At 53.0% G+C, this 25,767-nt stretch overlaps 1 protein-coding gene across 18 annotated transcripts in view; it reads left to right on the top strand.

The window, feature by feature from the left end:
• RCBTB2 (RCC1 and BTB domain containing protein 2) overlaps positions 1–25,767 on the top strand; it is a 44,988-nt gene that overhangs the window by 15,686 nt on the left and 3,535 nt on the right. For 16 of the 18 annotated variants that reach the window (XM_077855739.1, XM_077855735.1, XM_077855725.1 and 13 more), the window contains 12 exons: positions 4,821–4,976; positions 5,201–5,351; positions 7,767–7,933; positions 8,489–8,647; positions 8,787–8,894; positions 10,163–10,305; positions 16,123–16,313; positions 16,844–16,970; positions 17,659–17,798; positions 20,593–20,723; positions 23,200–24,006; positions 25,609–25,741. In XM_077855739.1, the coding sequence (XP_077711865.1) occupies positions 4,851–4,976; positions 5,201–5,351; positions 7,767–7,933; positions 8,489–8,647; positions 8,787–8,894; positions 10,163–10,305; positions 16,123–16,313; positions 16,844–16,970; positions 17,659–17,798; positions 20,593–20,723; positions 23,200–23,340 (1,584 nt within the window). In that variant the 5' untranslated portion in view covers positions 4,821–4,850 and the 3' untranslated portion in view covers positions 23,341–24,006; positions 25,609–25,741. Of the gene's footprint in view, positions 1–4,820; positions 4,977–5,200; positions 5,352–7,766; positions 7,934–8,488; positions 8,648–8,786; positions 8,895–10,162; positions 10,306–16,122; positions 16,314–16,843; positions 16,971–17,658; positions 17,799–20,592; positions 20,724–21,660; positions 22,132–23,199; positions 24,007–25,608; positions 25,742–25,767 lie in introns of those variants that run through there. The other 2 variants (XM_077855740.1, XM_077855733.1) reach the window with 2 other exon arrangements.

The following is a 25,767-nucleotide window of genomic DNA, read 5'->3' as shown; positions in this document are numbered from 1 at the left end:
TTTTTCCCAGGAATAACAGACTGTGTAAAATAAAAAATAGACTAACAGAATTAGGAATGAAGTGACTGTTACATATAAAGTGCTGCATAGCCAAGAAGTCCTGAAAGGCAAGCTGTTGGTTGTTTTTTTTTTAAATAGTTTTTTTGGTAAGTCATGCCCAACAGGTAATTTTGGTTTTGTTTCTATATGGTGTGTTTTAAGTTTAATTGTGACAACTTAGTTGTCTAGATTGTTGACACAATCTGTCCGATTGTGCTTCTGTCTAGAGAAGCAGAATTATATAGGTAGCACGTACTCCAAGGAGTAATAAAATGTATCTTGGTCTCTAATTTTATGGAGCTGTGTTTCCTTAACTATATTTTCCTTGAGCTAATATTAAAATATCACCATTTTGCATTTCCCGAACAGGGGCCAGTGAAAGATGGGGCTGTGGGGCTGGATGTAGAGCAAAAGTAAAGGAAAGCTGGCCAGGGAATAGTTATTGCCGGTAGTAGTATTATGTGCAGGGCTACCTGGGCCAAATTAAGGTTGAATTCTAGGGACATGATCTTGATGACTCATCGTGTATACCGTCAAGCTCTCATTCCCTGGAAGTGCTTTTTCCCCGTACAGATTTTTCTGTTGCCTGACCTTGGCTCCTGCTAAGCCAGTCCCTTACTTAACAGTTGGGCACGAAGTTGATTGGGCGCCTTCTGCAGAGGTGGCTGCTGTCATGCAGGGTGGCTGCTTCTCTTGCAGGGCGCTGTATGTGAATCCTGCTTCCTACACTCTTAATATGTATATGGAGGATACATACACGTTCCATTCAGGCAGGTTTACGGTGTGCACAGTGTGTACAGCTATATACACCTATGAAGGTGTTGTAGAGAGCAATGTATTTTTCTTCTGAGAACAAAGATGCTACAGTTCCTTGAGACTAATACTAAATACCTCAGAAAAGCATAAATGTGTGCCTTTCATAAATTAAGTCATAAGTTCCCCCCCCATGAAATAACTCCCCCACAAGACTTAGAAAAATGCATTTTTGATAACTGACCTCCAGGAGCCAGCCTTCTGACAGATGTTTAAAAGCAGTGTATTCACACCCCCATTGTACTCCGGTTATATTGTTAGGTATTTGTTTTCTATTAAATTGTGAGCTCCTTGAAGGAGCGATGATCTTTCATTTTTATATCTTTTTTTTTTTAAAGATTTTATTTATTTATTCATGAGAGACGGAGAGAGAGGCAGAGACACAGGCAGAGGGAGAAGCAGGCTCCATGCAGGAGCCTGATGTGGGACTTGATCCCCAACCCTGGGATCAGGCCCTGAGTCAAGGGCAGATGCTTAACCACTAAGCCACCCAGGCATCCCAATTTTTATATCTTTAATATCTGGCACTCGGGACATGTTCAGTGATACTGTCACACCTGATGTTCTGTGGACCTGTGACATCCTTTAACAAATGTATGACTGCAGGCGATGCTACAACACACACACACACACACACACTGCAGGTGATGCTACAACACACACACACACACACACACACACACACACGAAGCCTGGCGGTTATAGAGTCACGGGGTGGGTACTAGAGGTTTTGTACAAGTGAGCCAGGAAGAAAGTTCAGAACCAATAATTTGTAGCCAGGTGTTTAGGAGCTTGTTGGATTTACAACCAGATTCTAGGCATCAAAGAAACCACTTGAGTTTTGTAGCAGGGCAGGTTGAAATCCAAAAAACCTGCCTGATGGGAAAAAATGAGGTAGGGATGCGTATTTTCTCTTTGTGTATTGCCGTCTGCTCTGTTCGTGGAAGGTAACCCACAGTGGGTCTTGGTGCCTGTTCATTAAGGACTGCGTGACAACAGCCAAAGCCCTGCAGCTGTAGGCCCGATCTGCCAGCGATAGAACTTTTTATGTGAGCTTTTTTCTCTGCAGCATGTGGTGTGTGGAAAGCAGTCTTTGGAAGCAGGTGATCTTGGAGGATTGCTTAGTCTTTCTGTACCTCAGTTTCCCTGTATTTAAAATGAGGCTAGCAGTCTCTGTGCCCTATAGTAGTGAAGTTTAGGAATAATATATGAGTGCTTTTAATTAGCACATTAGCTCATCTATAAATATTTGATGCCACATCCCAAACATTGTTCTTTTTGAAATTTATAGACTTAAATAGGAAAAAAAAATTAAAATGAAGACCCCCCCCAGAGAAAATAAAATGCCTTCATGATGTAAGGAGGTATGTAATTTACCTAAATTTTAGCCTAAAAGCTAACAGAACGAGAGTCTGTCCTTAGATCTGTAGTGGCCTTGGGTGCTGCCCAAAGATAACGGACGACTTCCCTCCCCAGACAGGGTCCTAGAACTTGAGTGGCACGGTGAGGGACGGTGGCTGGCTCTGGTGTCGGGGCCGTCATCCCGGTTCAGGCGCTGCCATGGCCTCAGGATGATGCTGTTAGCCCTTACAGGCTGCTTACCCTCTGTATTCGTTTCCTGGGGCTGCCTTGATAAAGTACCGCAAACTGGATGGCTTAACACAATAGAAATGGATTCTTTGACAGTTCTGGAGACTAGAGGTCTGAAACTAAGGTGTCAGCAGGGCCATACTCTCTGAAGGCTCGAGGGAAGAAGCCATCCTTTCCTCCTCCCAGCTTCTGGTGGCTTCTGTCTGTCATTGGTGTTCCTGGACCTGTGGGCGGATTGCTTCAGCCTCTGCCTCCATGATCACATGGGATTCTTCGCATGGTGTGGTATTAATTTTATGTGTCACCTTGAGTAGGCCACTGGTGCCCAGATGAGACATTGCTCCTGGGTGTGTCTGTGAGGGTGTCACCAGACGAGAAGAGCCTTTGAATTGGTGAACTCCGTAAATGGTTTGCTCTCCACAGGGTGGGTGGGCATCATCGAAACTCTTAAGGGACTGAACAGAACAAAAGGTGGAGGAAGGAGGAATTCATCCCTTTTTTCCTATTTCACTGGTTGATCTGGGTCATTTCGCTTCATCTTTTCCTGCCCTCAGACTGGGATGTGCATCACTGTCTCCCGTGGTTCTCAGGCCTTTGGACTCGTTACACTATGCTTCCAGCTCTCCCAGGTCTCCAGCTTGCAGTTGCAGATCATGGGACTTCTGAGTCTCCATAATCTTAGGAGCCAAGTCATCATAATATATACACACACACACACACGTATACTCAGCTGACTCCTAAGTCCCTTCCAGGTCTGCAGAGAGTGAGTCGCTAGTCCCGTCAGCTTTGTACCAGAACTCTTCCCTGGTAAGGTTGACTTAATAGCAGTTGGGAAGGACAGGCCTCACAAGATCCCCTGCTCCTTGAAATTAAGCAGAAGCATGGCGATTAGGAGAGAGGGCCAGACCTGCCATTTGAAAACCTGTTGGCTGCTTCTGCATCTTACTGTAATCCCCAAATTTCTGAAAGCTAGAGAGCACACACCTGACAATGTTGCCAGGGGAGCAAATAAATGAAAGCTCTCTTTCAGAACAGCTTTATGGTGTCCACATTGCGTGCTCTAATGAGAACTCAGGTGCCTATGATCTTAACGTATACTGCTGTGGGTTTCATTGTGTTTCCCCCCAACCCCAATTGATATGTTGAGATCCTAAACCCCCAAAGGTGATGGGGTTAGAAGGTGGGGACTTTGGGAAGTGATGAAGTCACGGGGGTGGAACCCTCGAGAGTGGGATTAGTGCTTTATAAAAGGGCCTCCAGAGAGATCGCTAGCCCCTCCTACCCTGTGAGGACACAGAAGACAAGGGCTGTGAAGCAGGAAGGGGCCCCTCATCAGAACATGAGCATTTCGGTGCTTTGCTCTTGGACTTCGAGTCTGCGGAACTGCGAGAAGTCAATTCTTGCTGTTTATAAGCCTCCCGGTGACAGCAGCGCAATTACATGAGGACACCCCAGTACCTCAGACGGTGACCTTATTTGGAAATGGGGTCACTGCAGATGTGAGGAGTTAAGATGGGGTTATTCCGGTGAGCCCTAATCCAGGATGACTGGCGTCCTTCTGGAGAGGGGCGGCCTGGACCCAGAGGCCGACTTGCGTAGAGTGGAGATGATGTGAAGACACAGGGAGAAGGTGGCCTCACAAGCCAGGGAGAGGGCCTGGAACCTTCCCTCACAGCCCTCAGGAAGAACCAGACTAGCGTAGACCTTGATCTTGAGCTTCTAGCCTCCAGAACTGTGAGAAAATAGATTGCTTTGGTGTAAACCGCCCAGCCTGTGGCACTTTGCTGTGGCGGCCCTAGCGAACAAATACGCACTTTCTGAGCGTGTCTTCTCACCGGTCTTCAGACCCGAGTGAGGGGGATGCGGCCAAGCCACCAGCCGCCCAACTGGTGGTCAGAATGGACTCAAGAACCGGGACTCCGGGACCGGTGTCTTGGCGTCACCGTCAGCGTCGTTCTTTTCCAAGGACGCATTTCGTCAGGACGAAGTCACAGTGCGCCCTCTCCCCCCCAAACCTCAGTTTTTCCTGCCTTTCCAACCAGCCTAGCGTCCAGAGCTACGCTTAAGACCAGCCAGCCCTGAGGGTTCAGGGGTCAGCCGTGGGCGACTGCCGTGGCCCCGAGAAGATTGGCTCCGGCTCCGGCTCGCTGTGAGAGCAGGACTGAGGCGTGGGCTTGTGGAGGCCGTTCCCGTAGCTCGGGGGGCCCCTCAGGAGTTCCCTCCTTGAACCGGCGCTGGCCTCCACGGAAGTACAAGGGGAAGAAAAAAGAAAGTATTTTTTAATTAATAGTCTTAACCTGTGTGAATGTGTGCGTGTATATATGTGTGTGTGTGTTTCAAATTTTATTTATGTATATATTTATTTATTTCCTTTTCAGCCAGTACAGGCTACTCTGTCATCTTTGAAGATGTTAGATGTGGGAAAGTGGCCAATTTTCTCCCTTTGTTCCGAGGAGGAACTGCAGTTAATTCGTCAGGCCTGTGTCTTCGGCAGCGCCGGCAATGAAGTCTTATATACCACAGTAAACGATGAGGTAAAGGTCGAAGGAGACATTCAGCCCCTTACAGGAATGGATTTGCTAAGTTGAAGGTCTTGGGTGGGGCGGGGATGGGAGGAACGAAGGAATTGCGGTTGTAAGAAAAAAGCATGGAGAGTAGATTCTTACTATATCATGTTAAACAGTGAAGCAGTAATTATGGGCTCTTCAGAAATACAAGTGCTTGGACTAACAGTGGTTTCCCCCCCCCCCCCCCATAGATTTTTGTGCTTGGCACAAACTGCTGTGGCTGTTTGGGATTAGGTGACGTCCAGAGTACCATTGAACCTCGGAGACTGGATGCTTTAAGTGGCAAAAAAATAGCCTGCCTCAGCTATGGGAGTGGCCCCCATATTGTCCTTGCGACCACAGGTAACCTAGGAGCACATGTAGAATTGGAGCCACTGCCTTGTTAGAAGCAGGACTTAGGACCACCCCTTAAACCGAGAATGTACTTTTTGATTGGGCAGGAGTTTCTGGCTCTGCCCTGTGAACTTGACTCTTGTCCATGCTTTGGACACCATGAAATATGAACATATCTGAATATGAGAGTAAGATAATGTAGAAGATGGAATCCAGCAAGCATTGGCACTTTGGACGTGAGAATGACAGTACTGTAAGCCCAGTGAACCCCTTTTGTTTATGCTTTTAGAAAGTTTAATTATTTTGCATTAAAATGCTGACCTCACTCTGGACTTTTTGAACTTGGGATCCCTGATCTATGAACTAATGAAGTCCAAGATGCCCTCTAACTCCTAGCACTGGGATTCTTTTTTTTTTTTTTTTTTTTTTTAATTTTTATTTATTTATGGTAGTCACAGAGAGAGAGAGAGAGAGAGAGGCAGAGGGAGAAGCAGGCTCCATGCACCGGGAGCCCGATGTGGGATTCGATCCCGGGTCTCCAGGATCGCGCCCTGGGCCAAAGGCAGGCGCTAAACCGCTGCGCCACCCAGGGATCCCAGCACTGGGATTCTTATCATGAACGTGACTGATGGCTATAGGCTTTGATATTAGTAGGATAGAGAATTAAATACTCTCATGGCTATTTTATGAATTCACGCTAATAAGACATTTTAATTAAATCATACCGTAGAGGTTTTTTTTAAGCTGGGTATTCATTTTATTAGTATTCTTTGAACTGAAAATAAAGTTTATAAACATTCTTTTGGTTACTTATTTCACATAAATTTTAGGGAATTTTGGTTGCCGGGAATAGGCTGGATTTTTTTGGCCCATTTTCTTTGGCGGAAATTCTACATAAAGTATTTAAATTTTTTTTTCATAGAGGCATCTAAGTGCTGACAAGGCAGAGGCAAATTATTGGATCATATTTAAGAGAAAGTGTGAAGTAAGGTTAAAGGGAACTTAAAGCTACTTTTGCCTTCAGGGCATCTACCTCTCCACTTAAATGGGGTTGTGGTTTGATGTACTCCTGAGGTGAAGGGATCGTGCATCAGACATCTAACATGTTATGCTGGGTCCACGAAGGGCTATAATGGGGGGGCAAGGATGGGCCGGCTCCTCCATCTCGAAGGCACTGAACAGAAAAATCGTTGGCTGTGAGCAAAGCAAGAAGGAAAAGAGAAAGAAAAGGAAGAAAACCTGTCCCTGAAGGGTTGTACTCATGCATTGGTATCCCAGTTCACATCAGACTGGGTGGGCCAAGAAATCCTAAGCGTGGGATCTATCAAAGAAGTACCTTTAAGGGCCTTCATGGCATGACAGAGGTTAATGCAGATGCTTTCTTGAAGAAGGCACCTTCACTTCATCGTAGGCCTGAGGAAATACATTGCCATTGAAAAATGAGTTTTCAGTGGCAGTTAGTAGCATATAGTCAAAGATAACCAGGGACACAGGGAAACAAGGCACCATGAATGAGAACCAAGCAGAAAAGGACAGCAAAAACTGACTACGAAGTATCAGATATTAGAATGATCAGATACCAGTTATAAGAGAGCTGTATTTATTGTGTTTGAAAAAATATCAGATGAGCTTGAAGCTATATCCTGCAGAGATGAGAAGATTTGAAAAAGAACCGAATAAACAATATAATCATCAAAAAGAAAAGCTCAGTGGGCAAGTTTTATAGCAGTTTGGACACATCAAAAGAAAATAAACTAGATTAGAAGAAATTAGCTCTCTGGAATGTAGCACAAACAGATAATATAGTAGAAAATACAGACAAAGGAGTATATACTGTATGATTCCATTTATTGAAAGTTCAAGAATAGGAAAAACTGAATTCTCTTATTCAGGATTATATATGGTGAGCTTTTTGAGTGATCATCCAGTTATATTTCTTGATCTGAGTGGTAGTACGTGAGTGTATGCTTTGTCGTTATTTCTAAAACAGCATATAGTCTGTGAACTTTTCTGAATGTGTATTATACTACACAATAAATAATAACAAAGATTTAAAAATTAACTTGATGATCATTTTATACATAAGAAAGTAGCCCCAGAGAAGGTAAATGATCTTATAGTCTTTTGACTTTCAATCTGATATTTCTTCCTGTTACTCTTGGTAACATTTCTCGGCTGTTTATTAAAAACTTATCTCCTAGTTATTATAATTTCATCCATTTCAATTCACCTTGTTGCTTTGAGATAGAATATAGTTTGTATTTCCAAATGTGTTCTTTTATGGAATGAGTTTGGTGGAATAGGGAACTTGATTAGTTTTTGCACATGCATTTTTAGTTTTCATCCATGAAGGTGTGCAAATATATATGTTCATATAATAAAGTAGAAGTTTTGAAAGCTGGTTGTATTTCTTTTTATTTTCAGAAGGAGAAGTCTTTACCTGGGGTCATAATGCTTATAGCCAGCTGGGCAATGGGACAACTAATCATGGTTTAGTGCCCTGTCATATTTCTACTAATTTGTCAAACAAACAAGTCACTGAAGTTGCCTGTGGGTCTTACCATTCTTTGGTGCTAACATCTGATGGAGAGGTGAGAATAGTTAGCATAAATCTCATTGATTTTTTTCAATAAGGTTACATAGATTCTTATAGCAGTCTTAGAAGTATGATCATTTGATTTAAATAACCATTTTCCTCAAGTTCAATCTTATTCTTGTTGGCAATTCATAGTCATGGTGGGTATATCATGAAGTGTACCTTTATGTAGTAGGGATTTCTATTAAATTCCTAGCAAAATTTAAAAGGCTGTATTTTCCTTCTATATGGCTGTACTCGAGGGTTTTATTTGCTAAAAGAAAAAATTTCAAAATGCTGGAAAATATGGCTAAGGTATCTATAAGTAGATATTTTAATAATATGTGATATTTGAGAATAATTACTGCTATTTGTGTAGATAATACCAATAACCTAATTTTGTAACATACTGCATTTTGTAAGAATGAATTTCATAAAAACTTCTCTGCCTGTGGTGTGAGAATTGATGGATATCAGGCACTTTGAGAGCAAAGATGAGGCACTATGAGTACATATTTGCGTCCAACTGAGACACTTTATAAACGAGTGTGTTTCATTTTTCGATTCCCAGGTATTTGCTTGGGGCTATAATAACTCCGGACAGGTAGGATCTGGATCAACAGCCAATCAGCCGATCCCTCGAAGAGTCACAGGCTGCTTACAAAATAAAGTTGTTGTGAACATAGCATGTGGGCAGATGTGTTCGATGGCAGTAGTGAATACTGGGGAGGTAAGAAAGTTGTGTGATATGTTGTTTTAAAAAACGCATTTGCCTTGCTGGTGTCCTACTGACGCAGCACGTTTCTCTCCAGCAGAGAGCTTGCTTGCTTATGTTTTCCTTGGACATTGAGTCTCTGGTTTTCTCTCAGGTCTATGTCTGGGGTTACAATGGAAATGGGCAGCTTGGACTTGGCAGTAGCGGCAACCAGCCAACTCCCTGTAGAATAGCAGCTCTGCAAGGCATTCGCATCCAGCGGGTATGTCCACAATTGGTTTCCGTGTGCCTGCTTTTAAGTCTTTAGGGGCAAAGATACACAGTTTTCTTGGCAGATGAAGGGTTTAGCTGCTTGATGTTTTCTTCATTGAAGTGAAGGCTAAAGCTCTGTTTCCCTGAATTAATTTGTAGATGTTCATCAGGAATTTATGTTTCTAGGCCATTCTCATACTTAGCTGTTGGAATGTAAATTGTCACAATCTTTTCCAAGGAAACTTTGGTAGTATATATATCAAGAGCCTTGAAAATACTCATAACCTTTGTTCTGTAATTTTATTCCTAGGTATTAGCCTAAGGAACCAAAATGAAAGACACTTACAGAATTAGTGGAGAAGATATAGCAAAAAAAGAAAGAGAGAGAGAGACAGAGAGAGAGAGAGAGAAAGAGAGAAAGAAAGAAAGAAAGAAAGAAAGAAAGAAAGAGTTAACTTCAATAAATAAATAATAGATGTAGGATAATTTAATCAAATAATGTTAATGATTAAATAAATTATACTAAATCTGTATGAATGGAAATGATGTTTACAAAGGGTTTTGAAGGATATGGAAATAGTGCTATGTGATGTCAAGTAAAAATAAAGATACAGACATGGTGCATGGAGACATGGTACATATCCATGTATCTATATATGAGTAGAAAAATAATCCTGATCTTGAGATTAGTTTCATATTTATACTTTTCTACATTTTTTCCACATTGAACATGTTTTAGTTTTACAAAAAAGGAAACAAATTCTTAAAAAGTAAAAGCAGAATCCCTGGGTGGCTCAGCGGTTTGGCAACTGCCTTTGGCCCAGGGTATGATCCTGGAGACCCAGGATCGAGTCCCACATCAGGCTTCCTGCATGGAGCCTGCTTCTCCTCTGTGTCTCTGCCTCTCTCTCTCCCTCTCTCTCTCTCTCTCTCTCTCTCCCTGTGTCTCTCATGAATAAATAAATAAAATATATATATTTTTTAAAAGTAAAAGCGTATTTCATATTCAGTCCACATCTTTGGTCTCTGTGAACATAATGAATGCCGTATTTAAAGCTGAACAAACCAGATTCATGTTACTAAAGGACTCGTGTTGATCTTACTGCAGTTTTGGCCACACACAGGCTAAACCAGTTCTAGACATAACTGGTTACCTTGATGTTTTGCCTCTCTGAGCAGGCTGCCACTGTTTGGGGTTTTTTTTTCATCTTTGGTTCTTAACCTACCTTGTGAAAGCATATTTGCGGGCCTAAGTGGATTTGGGTTTTCTTTTTCTAGGTTGCCTGTGGCTATGCACACACATTAGTTTTAACAGATGAAGGCCAAGTGTATGCTTGGGGTGCAAATTCTTATGGTCAGTTGGGCACTGGCAATAAAAGTAACCAGTCCTATCCTGCGCCTGTCGTCGTGGAAAAGGACAGGTAATATGTGCATTTTCAAAATAACTTGCATGTTCTTTGGTTTATTAAAACCACGTAGACATGATACAGAATTGTGGGCAACTTACTGCTAATGTTAGAATATTGTTTCATGAGAGCATTCATCCCTTTTTAAAATTGGCCTTTTGGGTGCACCTGAGTGGCTCAGTTGGCTGAGCAGCTGACTCATGTTTTCTGTTCAGGTCATGATCTCAGGGTTTTGGGTTCAGGCCCCTCATTGGGCTTTGTGCTTAGTGGGGAGTCTGCACAGGGGATTGTCTCTTCCTCTGCGCCTCCCCACACTCATGCTCTCTCTTTCTCTCTCTAAATAAATCTTTTAAAAATAAATTAAATAAAAATCGGCTTTTGAGCTGTTGGGGAGTTTGTATGTTACATATTCCCCTTTCACTTACCCATATTTCAGCTACTCTACACTAATGGCAAGGACGAAACCTCCAGCGGCTATCCTACTGTGTTCTCCTCCGTCACAAATTACCTTTTCCTCCTTCTCATCGTTTTCTGTTTTATATTCTTAAGAGAAAGTTGTTAACACTTGAGGTCAATCTTCTCTGCTTAGGAAAACGAAAGCACCTCAAATGAGGTATAAAGCTGTTCACTCAGCTACTTATAAAATGTAGTTGAAAGGATAGGACACTCTCATTATTTTAGTTCCCAAGCTATGAGGAAGTGTGAAATGGTTAGAAAATTAAGACTTCTCTTTGCCTACTTGTCTGCAAGGTTGTGTTAAGTAATTAGCATATGCAGAATTTCCTCCCAAATTATCCCACTATTTTTTTAAAAGCCTTTTGAGTGTCTCAGACATGGCATTATCACTGCCTTTTCATTCTACGTGTTTTGACACAGTGCTATTGAACAAAAACATTTCATTAGTGTTTCTGTTAAACTAGGGTTGTAATCACTGTGGGAATTAATATGGCTATTTTCATTTTTATTGTGCATATTAATTTTTGTTACATCTGATTTTAAAGTAAATATATGGACACATAGATTATCTTGCATTTGAATGCAGTTCTTTTACATTTTCCTGTTGGAGTATTTAACAATGAAAGTGAAGAACCAGATTGTCATTCTCAACCCCATTGATTTTCATTTGAGCATTATAAGCTGGTTAATTTTGTTTAACATATGTCAAATAGGTTAAAAAAAAAAAAAGACCTGTTTTTGGTTTATTTCCCCCAAAATCTTAGGATAAGACCCTGGACCTCAAGGATTGGGGAGGAGGAGAGGGACTGGAGGTCAGGAGTGTGTGAGTGTGTGCTGGAGGCACACAGCTGTGCTCTTTGCATTTCCCTTAGATGTAGTCCCAGTCCCGAGCTACTCAGTGAAAAGAGAAGGGACAGTCTTGAGACTTTGGACAATCCCACAGATGCCTCAGTTGAGCAAAGCGAGTCAGTAGGGACATTTAGTATTTAGATACACGACAAAGAAGAGTTAAAGGATCAAATAAAGGTGCTGTGGAAATAAAAACAACATATTTATGTGGCACTTAACCATTTTTATGGTGCTGCCACACTTCACGTACTTTTTAACTCATTTGCCAAGTCCACTGCGCTCCGCTCATCAGCAGCTTGCCCCACATTTGCACCCTGGTCCCCAAGCGTCCCAGAGCGAGTCACGTAGAGCCAGGGAGCAGCATGGTGGAGGAAGCAGGAGAGGCAGAGAAGCCGGCATGGGAGTTACGTGAGTGCCAATGCCTTACCTGGTACTTGAGAGTATTGCTTTTTTAAATTGAGTAAAAACTCAATTAAAAAAAAAAAAAAAAAGCATTTTAAGCGTTTTTGAAATTTTGAATTATAACTGTAAAAAAAAAAGTGGAAATAGCCACACACTTGCCTGCTCACTGTTGTCCACATAGTCACCATTTTGGCTACGACTATTGTGGATGAATGTCTTGAACGAGATCCTCCTGCTTTTCTGTTTTCCGTGCCTGAATTTGCCGTGGTAATCCCTGTTTGCAGGCCCCGCATCACACGAGCATTGCAAGGGAGGAATTTGTAAGTCTGCTGGGACTTGTTTTGCACGTACCCACCCCTTCTCAGCAACTGAAACGTGCAGATATGTTAGGACTTCTGTCTCAAGAACTCCCTTCTGAGTCTTGGGGCCCATTTCGGGGAAGTTGAACTACTTAGAAACAAAAGGATTGAATTTAGGGTGGGGTGGATCGTCAGGTCCTGGTTACCTGGTCACAGAACTGGAAGGTGAAAATCTGTCTACATTGGATCCTTTGCTTAAATGACAACCCAGAGGAAACCTTTTAAGATTTTTCCCACAGAGGTCCGCTTCTGATGAAGACTGCTAATAACATTTGTTAGCAATTTATGTTCACATAAAAGTAATTTTAATGACTAAAGCCATTCTCTTCTCTCTAATCCAGTCATTCCCAATCTTTCTGAAGTCTCAATACTTTGATTTACCAGCATTTGTCTTTGTTCCTGAAGTTTCATAAAAGCATATTTTGAAGTTAAATTGAGTTAGAACTCACTTTGCCTTGCGTTTTCGTGAATTTTGTGACACCTTGCGATAATTGCAATGACGTTGGCCTCTTACAAAGCCAGGCTTGGGAATCACTGCTCTGGACCTTTTATGATCATCCTTTGTCCCCCACTCTTCTTCTCGCTCACAAATCACCTTTTTTCTCTCCTCCTCGTTTTCTGTTTTACATTCTTCCTCAGTCTCTGCGTTTTCATTTCTAGTACCACGGCCATTAAGCTGTGGTCCTTGGGGATCATTCCGTGGAGGGGACACAAAATTCCTTCATCATGAACATGTAGTACCTTCTCTTCATTACTCATGGCTGCAAAATAAAATGTCAGATATGCCAGACACCCTGACAAGTGGAGGTGAGCTCAGTCCACAGTCACTGTCTGTTATATATTAGACTGGAGAGTATGAGCTTCCAAATTGGCTCCTTGGTACGAATTGGATTTAAGAACAGATGACCTTAGGCAACTGCGGGATGCCTTGGCAGTTGGTTGGGTCCCACGATCAGCCTGAAGGCTCCCTCTAAACTGTCTCCACTCTTGTTCCTGTAGCGGCTGCTGCCGTCAGCCCAGCCCGTGCCCCACCCTTGACTTCCCTCCCGCGCAGCTGCTGGGTGTTCAGGTAAACGTCCCCTGGCTCAGGGAGGCCAGCGCTCCAGTGCCTTCCGCACCCGGAGCCCTTTGCCACGTCTGTTCCACCCTTTCTCCACGAAGCAGCATTCCTGCCTCCTGTAAGGGCAGAGGCTACGCTCCCTTTTCCGTGGAGGCTGGTAAAGATATCCCAGAAGCCAATGTCAGAATTAAAGCATTTTGGTTTTCTGAAGTTGGGTGGAAGGACGCTGTTTCGTTCCCACCCGTTACATTTTTCATAGAACATTATCAGGGAAAAGAGGTGATTTTAAGCGGTCTCCCAGAGCTCCTGCCACCGCTGGTAAACACTTGAGTCTTCGGAGGAAGCTGGCTGTGAATGTGCACTGTGCTGGGGAGCTGGTTTCGTTGACCCTTCACCACAAGGCCGTGAGACGATTGCTATCTTGTCTTCTCTTCCCTCGCCTTTTTTTTTTTTTAAGAATAAAATGGATGATAAGAGTTTAGGTAACTCGGCCCCCACAGGCTGCCCTCTGACCCCCAGCCCGTGCCCTGGCCACCGCAGCAAGGTGTGCAAAATGAGATAGGTCTCTGCTCTCACATTTGATGTAACGGGTGAGGGTAGATGGTAACAGTAGATGCCCTTTCTTTGAATAAATGTATTTATTCTATTTCCTTCCCCTTTTTTCTTTATTTGTTGAAAAGAGAAGCCAAATAGGATTGGCCATCTTCCTGGTGTGGGCATGGAAGGTTCATTTGTAAAGTCCACGGCTGAGGTTCGGGCCCAGTCGCAGACTTAACCGTGCAGCCAGGAAAGGTCTCAGTGTCCTAATCGATCGTTGGAAATGTCCAGGCTCTGTATGAGGGAGGCTTTGCCGCCGAGAACACTTAGCAGGAATCCTGTCAAGAAAGCTCTGCTCCTGGCTGCTATTTGTACACCAGACACAGTGCGCGGTGTATTTGATCACTTCTCAGGTCCTCGCCTTGCATGTGATGAAACTGAGGCTTCGAGAGGCCCGGGGACGTTCCCACGGTCACCTGGCCTCATGGTAGAGCTCCGATGCGCCCCTGGGCCCGCCGGACTCCAGCATCTAGGCTCTTCACCCTGGCACGCTGTGGCCTCTTTTCTAGTTAGTTCTCCTGTTGTCCAGAAAGCAGCCCTTGAATAAATCAGTGAAATTACTTGGGCCACACATAAAATCCGTGCACTGTAGCCTTCTGACGCAAGCCACCAGAGCGGTCTCCAGCCTGTGTGATGCCCGTCTTCCCTCCTTGGCTGGGAGGCATCCGGTTAGACATCCAGGGACGTCTCCATCCTCCCACGGCTAGCCGGTCATGGGGTCTTACCCACCCCTCAGTTGCTCTGGGTTGTTGAGTGTTTCCCATAAAATGACCTCTAAGTTGCTTAGTCAGACACCATGCTGGGGACAGAAACACACTTGGGGAGGAATAAGCCAGTGATTCAGGCTGCCAGGAACCTGCAACCCAGCTGGGTAGGTACGACCCAGGCCGTGCTTCCGGGGCGCAGGTGAACCAGAGGCCTCCTACTTCGGGGCTGTTTGAGCTGGGCCTTGAAAGATGGGCAGGATTTCTAAGGCAGAAAGGAAAGAGCATTCTCGAACAAGCTGCCTGAACTGTAAGAATATTGAGGGGCAGCAAGTACCTCTGTGTGTTGGCGCCCGGAGGACATAGGCGAGTGTGGTTCGAAAGGGGGCTGGATACAGACAGAGTTGTATCCAGTTAGGGCCTGGAGTTGTGTTAGGGCCTCGTGCCACGTGCCTTGATCCTATCTTGTGGGAAGCCACTGTGGCCCGAAGGCACTGATGGGGAGCAAGGTGTCTTCAGCCCTTGTACAACCGATTCAGAGGAGAGGGAGAGTCTGAGGCAGGGACACCGAGCAGGCTGTCCCTTGGTGCACGCACGTGGTGTGACTGACCTGGGGTGGAGGCGGATGGCAGGAGTCCGAGCAGCTCTGTCACCTGTCAGTGGCTAGGGGGAGGAAGTCCAAGCGGAGTCGGAAGCTCTGCGCCTCCTGCCTGAGGGTGCGGGCGCCCTGGGCGGTGGGGCAAAGGCAGGACACTGACCTGCCTGGGGGGAAAGCAGTTTACCCTCTTCTCTGAATCTGCGTGACGGCGTAGGCTCGGAGCAGAGTAACTAGTTCCAAATCACCAAAACCAGAGTTTTCCATTAGGAAGGAAGCCGAGAACTAGGTCCCTGGCAAAATCAGGGGGCTCTAACGTGTGTCGGTTTCGGGAACCTGTGCCCCTAGGCCCCGGAAGGTAGGAGGGGGGGCCCACGGCGAGTTCTGGCTGACGCTAAAATTGGTGAAATTTTGATGAAAATATTTCTTGATACTGGGTCAAGACCTGGGTTAAGTAAGTAGCCTGAGTCCTTTTTTTTTAAATCTACTTCATTAAGTCCTTTTTTAAGAAAAAAAAAAAAATTAGACCACCATTGGGTTAATCTGTTTGTTTGGGTCTCCATCCCCTTGGGAGGGTTCTTGCATCTCGCCATGGAGGCTACAGAAGCAGCCAGAAGTGCCCCCAAGCCCGTCTTCCTGAGCTGCGCCACCGAGGGACAGCTGGCCTGGAAACAAGTGGTGCCTGGAAATGGAGGCCACTAAGCCTCCTCCTGTTCTGTTTTGTTTTGAAAGCAGATAAAGCTAAGGGACGGGGGAGTCAGCTTGTCTCTTCTCCCGTTTGCCGTGTTCACCTGCTGTTTGTGGACTTAGGATCGTGGAGATCGCGGCCTGCCACTCGGCGCACACGTCGGCGGCCAAGACCCAGGGCGGGCACGTGTACATGTGGGGCCAGTGCCGGGGCCAGTCGGTGGTCCTGCCTCACCTCACCCACTTCTCCTGCACCGACGACGTGTTCGCCTGCTTTGCCACGCCTGCCGTCTCGTGGCGCCTCCTGTCCGTGGGTGAGCGGTCCTTCGTCCCCTCGGGGGACTGCCCGGTACTAGGGAGACGACTCTGGTGCTTTTAGGGTGCTAGTAACGACTTTTCCGGGCGCAGCGTCGCACTCAGTTCTCTCTTGTGGGCTCCTGTGGAAGGAAACTACTTTGATGGATTAATTTTTCTTGGAAGTATCAGAAACATCACGTACTAAATTCAAGGCAGTTGTAGTTGACTGCTTTTAATTTCCCTGGGAAAGTGCACCTTTGTCCTTAGCCAGCTTATTTACTGAAACATGCAAACATTTCACGGAGTGGAGCAGTTTGGGACTTTTTAGTTGTTTTGTCAGATTTACAAGCAGATGTGGGTGAGGCTCTTATCCTTCAATGATAGTAGAGCGGTGAAAATCTGTATTTTGGGGTGGGGGGTGGGGAACGTTGCCCTGTTGGTCACTTATCTTGGGTACTTTCGCGAGTGTCACCAGAGCAGTGCGAGAGGCTGCCTGCAGTTTTCTCCATCCTCCTTGACCCTAGAAACTTTGCTGTTCCTCCCGTAGAACCTGACGACCACCTTACAGTGGCCGAGTCGCTCAAGAGGGAATTTGACAACCCCAACACGGCGGACCTGAAATTCCTGGTGGATGGGAAGTACATTTACGCGCATAAAGTGCTGCTCAAAATTAGGTAAGGAATCCTTTCTTTTGAGAATTGAAATAAGTACCTTTATTAGGTCCCAGGCGGCCTATGCCCGTCAGTAGTTAGGGAAGAAGGGAGGCCGGTTTCGCCCTAGGAGTGGACAGCCCAGTCTGGGGATCAGGTGTCCCTGGGGGGAGCCCCGGCCGGGCCGGCGGGGTTGTGTCCTTGTGTTTGGACGTGAATACCTGCGGGCAACACTGTCTCAAAGGTCTCCGTGTGCTCTGGTGAATTCCATGAATTGGGCATCCCATAAATTCTAATTAATATTCCTTATAGTTATTCAACCCTGTTGTTGTTTTTTTTTTTTTTTAAGATTGTATTTATTTATTCCTGAGAGACACAGAGAGGGAGGCAGAGACCCCAGCCGAGGGAGAGGCCCGAGTCGGGACCGATCCCGGGATCCGGGGTCACGCCCTGGGCCGCGGGCAGACGCTCAGCCGCTGAGCCCCGCAGACAAGCGCCCCGTTTTCACGAGGCCACAGTCACGCCCCGTGCCCGGGCTGCCCCGCCGTTACCCTGTAAAGAGCCTTGCTCCGAGGACCGCGTGTCCTGAGGTCGGGGCGCAGGCCAGCCCCGGGGAAGGAGGCCACGGCCGCGGGGTCCCGCAGTGGGGGGGGGGCGCAGGGCCACAGGTGGGGGGACCCGGGCGAGGCCTCGGCGCTTCTGTGCCCTGCAGGTGTGAGCACTTCCGCTCCTCCCTGGAGGACCACGAGGACGACACGGTGGAGATGAGCGAGTTCTCGTACCCGGTCTACCGCGCCTTCCTCGAGTTCCTGTACACCGACCGCGTCAGCCTGCCCCCCGAGGAGGCCGTAGGTGGGGGCCGGGGCTCCGCGGGGCTCCTGCGCCCCGGCAGCGGGGGGAGGGGGGAGGGCGGGAGCCGGGGGGAGGCCCTGGGAGTGGGGGGGGCCGGGAGCTGGGGGCCTCGGGAGCGGGGGTGCCCTGGGAGCAGGGGGCGGCCCGGGAGCGGGGAGACCCCGAGAGCGGGGGTGGGGGGAGGGGGGCGGGTGCTGAGCGGAGCTGGGGCGTCTTGGGAGCGGGGGATGGTGCCCCGGGAACGAGGGGACCCCGGGAGCTGGAGGCCCCGGCAGCAGGGGGGCCCGGGAGCGGGGGTACCCCGAGAGCGGGGGTGGGGGGCCCGGGAGCGGGGGTCCGGCTGCCCCCGGGGCGTGTGCGGTGCGCAGGGAGTCCACGCCCGTGGCACGACCCCTGGGGCCTCCGGGCTCAGGTCCGGGAAGAGGCACGAGCGGACGTCGCCCTCGGGTGCCACCAGGGCCACGTGGGGGGGGGGGGGACCAAAGGCGGAGCTCTGCCCTCGAGTTTGGAAGTGACCCCAGGGGCCTCGTGGGCGGAGCAGCCTTCAGTTTGCGTGGGGGCCTTGTGAGGCCGCGTCCTGCCACCGCAGAGCCCTCCTTCCCGCAGACGTGGGCCGTCGGGGCACGTGCGCCCCGGAGCCGGGTCCTTGGGGCGAGGAGCCTGCAGCGCGATGCTGGGGCGCAGGTAGCGGTTGCCTGTTGGGGAGTGCACGCGGCTCCAGGGAGGCCCCCCTTCCGCTCCGCAGTGCTGTGTCCTGGGTTACCTGGAGCCACTCTGACCAGAGCTGGGGCCCCACTGCGGGGCAGCTCGTGTGTCTGTCAGACCCGCCGGGATGGTCCAGGTGCAAGGTGGCTGTGCCCCGGGTCAGGGCCGCGTAGCTGGAGCTGTCGACGTTGCTCCCGACAGCTGGTAACCAGAGGGCTGCCGGGGTTTGCTCCCAGGGGGCACGCGTGTGAGCCAGAGAGGGAAGGCTCCCCGCTTTCGGGTGCTCGCCCCAGGAGCTGGGTTAATGGAGGGATCATCCGTTAAGCTGAGGACGATGACGGGAAAGGACAGGGTTTGCCCTAGAGTGTGACAAGTCAAAGGAGTTTGAGTCCGTCTTAGACTCCGCGTGGCAATTTTTCTGTAGCCCCCCACCCAACATTTGCAGGGCCCTGGGTGAGAATCCAAATAAAGCCCCTTGTACCTTTGTCTAAAAATGCAAAGTTCTATGTTAAGCTAACAGATTTCAGATAAAATAGGTTCAATCCTCACTTTGAAAAATAGACCTTCGTTGAGAACTGAACGGCCAGGCTTGAGTTTTAGTTGCAGTTTAGAATTTTAGGGCTGTGGAGAGCTGCTTTCGGGAGCACACAGAGGGACAGACCCCAGGCGTTCAGCTGTGGCCTGCACTGGGGGGTGTACAAGCCCCCCCATCCTGGGCCGCACCTGCGGCTGGGCACCTGCGCGTTGGCGGCCTGGTCTGGAGGGGAGGGAACGTCCACCTGCGGGGCCCCCGGGCCAGTTAGGGGATTCCAGAGCCCCGGGTGCCGCAAGTGCAAGTGCGGTGTAGGAGCGGGTGCGTGGCTCCTGGGCCGCTGTGGTGAGGACTGTGCCTGGAGGGGTGCAGGCCCGGGCTGTGTTGAGCAGGGGCTCAGGGCCGGGTCTTCCCTGAGGGCGGCACCTGTGGGTGTGCACTGATGTGATCGCGAAGCTGGGGGCTGGGGGGGGGGGGGCGCGGTATGGATAGGAATTTGGGAGTTTCTAAGAACTGACCAGAAACAACGGAGCCGTCACAGCTCCCGGGATTAAGAAAGATTGCAGTTCCTCCGTTGGGCCGCGGGCCTTTCTTCTCTGATTTTAACAGTATTGGTCCCGTTCCCATGGACACGGGTTTCCCGCCCTGACCCCCCGCCCCCCCTTAGTAGCAGAGAGACCGGGAAACAGTTGCTGTTGTCCGACGGGTGAAGTCGCGGCTCCCGGTGCTTCGCGTGGACCCGTGACCTGAGGTCGGCGCAGCCCGGGCGGGGGGTGGACCTAGCGAGTGTCGGTCCCCGCGTCCAGGGTCTCTGGCGCTTGGCCTCATCAGCGAGCCCTGAGCCCCCCGGGGGGGGGGGTCCGAGGCCCGCCGGTGTATGCGGCAGTCCGGTCCCGGGGCAGAGGTATGTGTGCGGGCGGCGGGTCACACGGCGGGAGGCCGCAGTTAGGGTCGCAGTTGGGCTGGGCGTCCGGGCTACTGCCCGCCCCGCGGAGGTCGGCGGGCGGGGGTCGGGGCCTGGCGCCCTCCAACAGCGCGGGGGAGGGGGGCGCGTTAGGAAGAAGAAAGCGCGAGCCAGTCGGGTCTGGACGATGAGCGTGGGCAAGCTCAACCCCGCAGCGAGGACGGTGAGCGGAAGCGCGCGTGGAGCCCTTGCGTCTGGGCCGGGTGGCCGCAGTGGCCGCGGGGGGGTGGGGGTGGGGGTGCGGAGCGTGCTCCCGGGGCCGCGGGGGCCGGGGGGGTGCAGAGTGTGCTCCTGGGGCCGTGGGGTGGGGGGTGCCGAGCATGCCCCCGGGACCGCGGGGAGCAGGAGGGGTGCCGAGCATGGTCTCGGGGCCGCGGGGGGGGGGGGGGTTGCGGCGCATGCTCCCGGGGCCATGGGGGACGGGGTGGGGGTGCGGAGCGTGCTCCCGGGGCCGCGGGGGGGTGATGGGGGCAGATGGGGTGTCGAGCGTGCCGCGGGGGCGGGAGGCGCAGGGCCCGGCAGGCCTCCCCTCGCCTTCCGGGCCGAGCCCTGCCTCCCGGCGCCCGGGCCTGAGCGGCGCCGTCCTCCCGCAGGCCTGCTGGACCTGGCGACCTTCTACCGCGAGAGCCGCCTGAAGAGGCTGTGCCAGCAGACGATCAAGCAGGGCATCTGCGAGGAGAACGCCATCGCCCTGCTGTCGGCCGCCGTGAAGTACGACGCCCAGGTCCGCAGCCCGCGGGGGGGGGGGCGGGGCGGGGTCCGGGGGGGGGGGTAGGCGCGACGGGGGCTCCAGGGCGCCGGCCAGAGGACCGGACTGGCGGACGCGACTCCAGGGAGAGGATGCACGTGCGTCCGCCCAGGGAACGCGGGAAGGTGGAGGCGGGAAGCGGCTGCCCCGGCGTCCCCCCGCGCCACGCGGGGCCCTGAGGGAGCAGAAAGGAGCGCGAGCAGCCGGACGGGAAGACCCGGACCAAAGAACAAATGGGGTCATGAAGAAGTGGGAAATATGGATGAAAATAAGATACGACTGTCCGTGACACCGGGAAGCCTAGTCTTCGAGGCGCCGCAGGCTCAGGAGGGCGGGCGTCCTCCCCAGCTGCTGCCGGGCGGGCGTGGGAACGGGGCGGCCCTTGCGGGGGGGGGGGGGGGGGGAGTGGACGGGGGGGGGGGCCTTGCGGGGGGGAGGGGGTAGGGGTGTGGACGTGGGGGCAAGGGGGTGTGGACGGGGGAAGGGGGGTGGGGGACGGGGGTGGTGGTGGGATGGACGGGGTGTGGACGGGGGGGAGGGGCGGTGGATAGGAGTGTGTGGATGGGGGAAGGGGGGTGGATAGCGGTGTGTGGACGGGGGAAGGGGGGTGGACACGGGGTGGGGGTGTGGACGGGGGGAGGGGGGGTGGATAGGGGTGTGTGGATGGGGGAAGGGGGGTGGACACGGGGTGGGGTTGTGGACGGGGGGTGGATAGGGTGTGTGGATGGGGGAAGGGGGGTGGATAGGGGTGTGTGGACGGGGGGAGGGGGGTGGACACGGGGTGGGGGTGTGGACAGGGGGAGGGGGGTGGATAGGGTGTGTGGATGGGGGAAGGGAGAGTGGATGAGGGGTGGCCCTTGCGGGTGGGGGGCGGTGGGGGCTTAGGGGGTGCACTTAAGGGATCGGCTTGTAGGAGTCTCTCGTAAGGAAGTGGCCCTGGGCCCGGGGACGCCGCTGCAGAGCCGTCGGCGGGCAGTGCTGAGGATTTCGAAGTCAGAGCCACTTGTCGTGAGCCCACGTAGCCGCCCGCAGTGCGTCGCTAGTCGAAAAAGGACGCCCCTACGTTTAAGTATGAGAAGCTGAATCTAAAGAGACTGAAATTCATGATCTACACAGAGAAAAAAAAGGCCGTCCCCGGTCGCCCGCGGATGGAGGCATCGTGGGTGACCCGCATTTCGGCCCCTGCTGGTTTTGGCGCGTGTGACAGAGGAGGGCGCGGCGCCGGCGGGGGGCGAGGCCTGCGGGGTCGGGCTTCCTTGCAGGGACGCCCCCTCCCGCGGTCGGAAACAGGAACCTGGTGGTGGCGGGGACAGGCTTCTGACTCTGCTTGTACAAATCAATCTGCTTATTGAAGAAAACTTGGGAAATATAAAAGTATGAGGAAGGAGGTGACTCATCCGCCAGAGAACACGGCCGTTTGCGCCCCCACCGCGCCTTCTGCTTTCCCTCGGTCACGGTCACGGGAGGCAGGTTGGCCGCACCCTCGGGTCTTTTCACCCGACGTCTGGGGAAAGCGCAGCCGCCCTGAGATCCGGACACGCGGGAGCAGCGCGCGCCCTGCCTCAGCCGCCGCCGTGCGGGCACTTCCACGTGCGGCCGCTCCCTGCTGCGGCGCCTGCCGGAGCCGCGAGGGGCCGGGGCGTCGGGCCGGCGTGGCGGGCGGGCGGGCTGCTTGGCGGCCCCTACTATGCGGATTCCGCGAGGGGTTGCCCCGGCCCTCGCTGTTCTAGAAGCAGCTGCCCGCCGACGCGCGCACGTGGGTGGGCGCAGGGCCCACGCGGAGCGCCCAGGGCGGTGCCTCACACCCACGCACCCACACGCGGGTCACCCGAGGGCAGTGCCTCACACACTGACACACACAGACACGGCACTGTCCGCAGAAGTGAGGCAGGCAGTGCCCCCCCCATGGGTCACCAGAGGGCAATGCCTCACACGCGCGCACACACACCCACACCCACATGGGTCACCCGCGGGCAGTACCTCACACACACGGTGCTGCCCGTGCAAGTGGGGCAGGCAGTGCCTCACACGTACGCAAGCACACAGGTCACTCGCGGGCAGGGCCTCACACATACACACACACCCAGACACACACACACGGGTCACCTGAGGGCAGTGCCTCACACACTGACACACTCGACACCACCCACAGAAGTGGGCAGACAGTGCCCCACACAGACCCACACACCCACATGGGTCACCCGCAGGCAGTGCTTCACGCACGCGCACACGCACGCGCCTGCGGAAGCGGGGCAGGCTCGCCGGGGCCGACGGGACCGCGCTGCTGCCGTCGGGGGTGGCAGCGGAGGCGCAGGCCGCGGCCACACGGCGCCTGCCCCCGCCAGGCCGCGGGTCCGGGGCTCCCCGGGCGCTCACGCGCCGTCTCCCCGCGTGTCAGGTGGGTGCCCCGCGGCGCCGCGGTCACACGCGGTCGGTGTCGTTGTCGTCCTAGGACCTAGAGGAGTTCTGCTTCCGGTTCTGCATAAACCACCTGACTGTGGTGACGCAGACGTCGGGCTTCGCGGAGATGGACCACGACCTTCTCAAGAACTTCATCAGCAGAGCCAGCCGGGTGGGGGCCTTCAAGAACTGAGCCGCCGGGCGTCGCCGCGACCCCGTCCTCCCCCGAGACGCCGGAGCCGGACGCCGCGCTGCTGACCCCCCCGCCCCCGTCCCGCCGCGCCCCCCCCCCCCCCCCGGCCCCAGCTGGCTCCAAGCAGCGGCGGGGACGGCCGGAGCCCCAAGGACCCACCTTGGCGTCCGTCCACCGGAGCCCTTACGCTGTCACCAGGCGGCGGGACGGCCGGCAGGGCCCTTCCCTCGCCTTACCGGGTGGCCTCCGGCCGCCTCGGCCTCGTGCGCAGCGGCGCTGAGCCCCGGGCCCCCCCCGCGCCCCGCCGGCCTCCCCAGGCCTCCCCAGGCCGAGGCGGGGCAGGGCGGGGCACAGCAGGGCGGGCAACAGCGAGCGGCCCGGGGCCCCAGCCGTTCCGCGCTCTCATGCCCGGTCCACCAGGTCCCACGTGCAGACGCCCTTCGGGATTAGAAACCCGGGCCTGACGCCCAACTATTTGATAATAAAGCGCTTGTTTGCAGATAATAGGACGGACGCGTGTCGCCTCAGAAATTCCTGAGCAGCCGCAAAAGTCCATCGACCTTAGCGTCTCTTCGGTCCCGTCGATCCACCTGACGGCGGCTGTTTGCGAAGCAGCGCCCCGACCCGCAGGGCCCACCCTGGACCCCGGCGTCTAACCGAGTCGCGGTTCGTGTCCTTGCCCGCGGCTGCTCCTGACCGCGAGGCCCCGCGCAGCCCAGAGGCCGCCAGCCCACGTCACGGGCCGCCCCCCGCGGGATCCTAGCGGGCCTCCTGCGCCACCCGCCACTGCCCTCGGGCCCGCGGCCCACTCGGGACTGGACGGCGGCGCCCGCGGGCCCACCACGGCGACTCCGGGCGGGGTCACGACAGCCGGCTGGCGCGGCTGGCTCCGCCCTCCTCTCCCCCTCCCCCTCCTCCCCTGCGTGGCTGGCTCCGCCCTCCTCCTCCCTCCTCCTCCTCCTCCCCTGCGCTGCTGGCCGCCCTCCTCCTCCCTCCTCCTCCCTCCTCCTCCCTCCTCCTCCCTCCTCCTCCTCCCTCCTCCTCCTCCCCTGCTGGCTCCGCCCTCCTCCTCCCTCCTCCTCCTCCCCTGCTGGCTCCGCCCTCCTCCTCCTCCTCCTCCTCCCCTGCGCTGCTGGCCGCCCTCCTCCTCCCTCCTCCTCCCTCCTCCTCCTCCCTCCTCCTCCCTCCTCCTCCTCCCCTGCTGGCTCCGCCCTCCTCCTCCCTCCTCCTCCTCCCCTGCTGGCTCCGCCCTCCTCCTCCTCCTCCTCCCCTGCGCGGCTGGCTCCGCCCTCCTCCCCCTCCCCCTCCTCCCCTGCACTGCTGGCTCCTCCCTCCTCCTCGTGCTGGCTGGCGCTCACCGGCGCCTTCACCACTTCGTGACGTCTCCCCAAACCACCTCTTCCTTTCCTGCCCATTTCTGCCGGCTCTTGAGAAGCTTCTAGATGCCTCTTTGTTCCGCGACATCCTCTCCTGTCGGAACACTGAAAGGAAACAGGCAGGGGAAACGGCCTGCCCGTCGCTGAACTGCGCGGGGGCCGGGGGTAGCCCCGCTGCCAGAGGACGGATGTTGAGCGTTGGGTGGATTGTTTTAGGTTTCCTCAGCTTCGCTAGTGCGGGTTTGCGCTGCTCCGTCTCGCTCCGTGGCATCTGGCCAGCAGCAGCACCTGTGCAACTCCCGCGGAAAACAGGTTTAAGGATTCGGATCCAAGACGTTTAGAAAGCTCCCCAGGGAACTGCGCTGTTTGGCCGAGTAGGGGAGTCACGCTGTGACCCTCAAGGCCTGGGCGTCCCGGGGAGAAAGAGCTCCCGGGGTGGGGGGGGCGCCCCTGAAGAGAACCGCTCGCACCCTCCTGGGGAGGGGTCACAACCCTAGCAGCGTTTGTAGAGTCCCGGCAGCCTCGCTGCTCCAAGTTAGGGACGTGGGGGCAGGTGCTCTAGCATCACGACCCTGCAGCGGACGGAGGAGGCCTTCGTCTCCCTCCAGGTCAGCGGGGATGCTCGTCCCCAAGTCCCTCCTGTGCTCACGGGCGGCCAGGGGCGCGGCCCCCTCCCCCCTCCCCCAGGGCGGCGTCAGGGCGGCACAGCCACGCCGGCTGCGGACAGGCTTGTGAGGGGGCACTTGGGGAAGGTGAACCCGTGTCCTCGGCTCGGCCTTCAAGGCCCTGCCAGGGCGTTACTCAGAGGCGGGGATCCCCGGCCCGGGCTAAGGAAGCGGGAACCGTGACAAACTGCACGGTCCTGTCTGGCGTTTGGCGTTTGTCTCATTAGCCCTCTTCATGCTGTTATTACAACGGACGGGGAAACAAACGGCAGAGCAAAAGGAGAACCCGTACCTGTTATTTCTGAGTCTTCGCCACGACGCAAAGACAGGAGCCATACCCATTCTGTCTCACTAATTCAGGTAAAATCACGTACTTTCTGCTGAGG

Source organism: Canis aureus, chromosome 17 (assembly GCF_053574225.1).
Source record: "Canis aureus isolate CA01 chromosome 17, VMU_Caureus_v.1.0, whole genome shotgun sequence".
Classification (NCBI taxonomy): domain Eukaryota; kingdom Metazoa; phylum Chordata; class Mammalia; order Carnivora; family Canidae; genus Canis; species Canis aureus.
The sequence above is the reverse complement of the archived record's forward strand: the minus strand, read 5'-3'. Positions and strand labels throughout refer to the sequence as shown.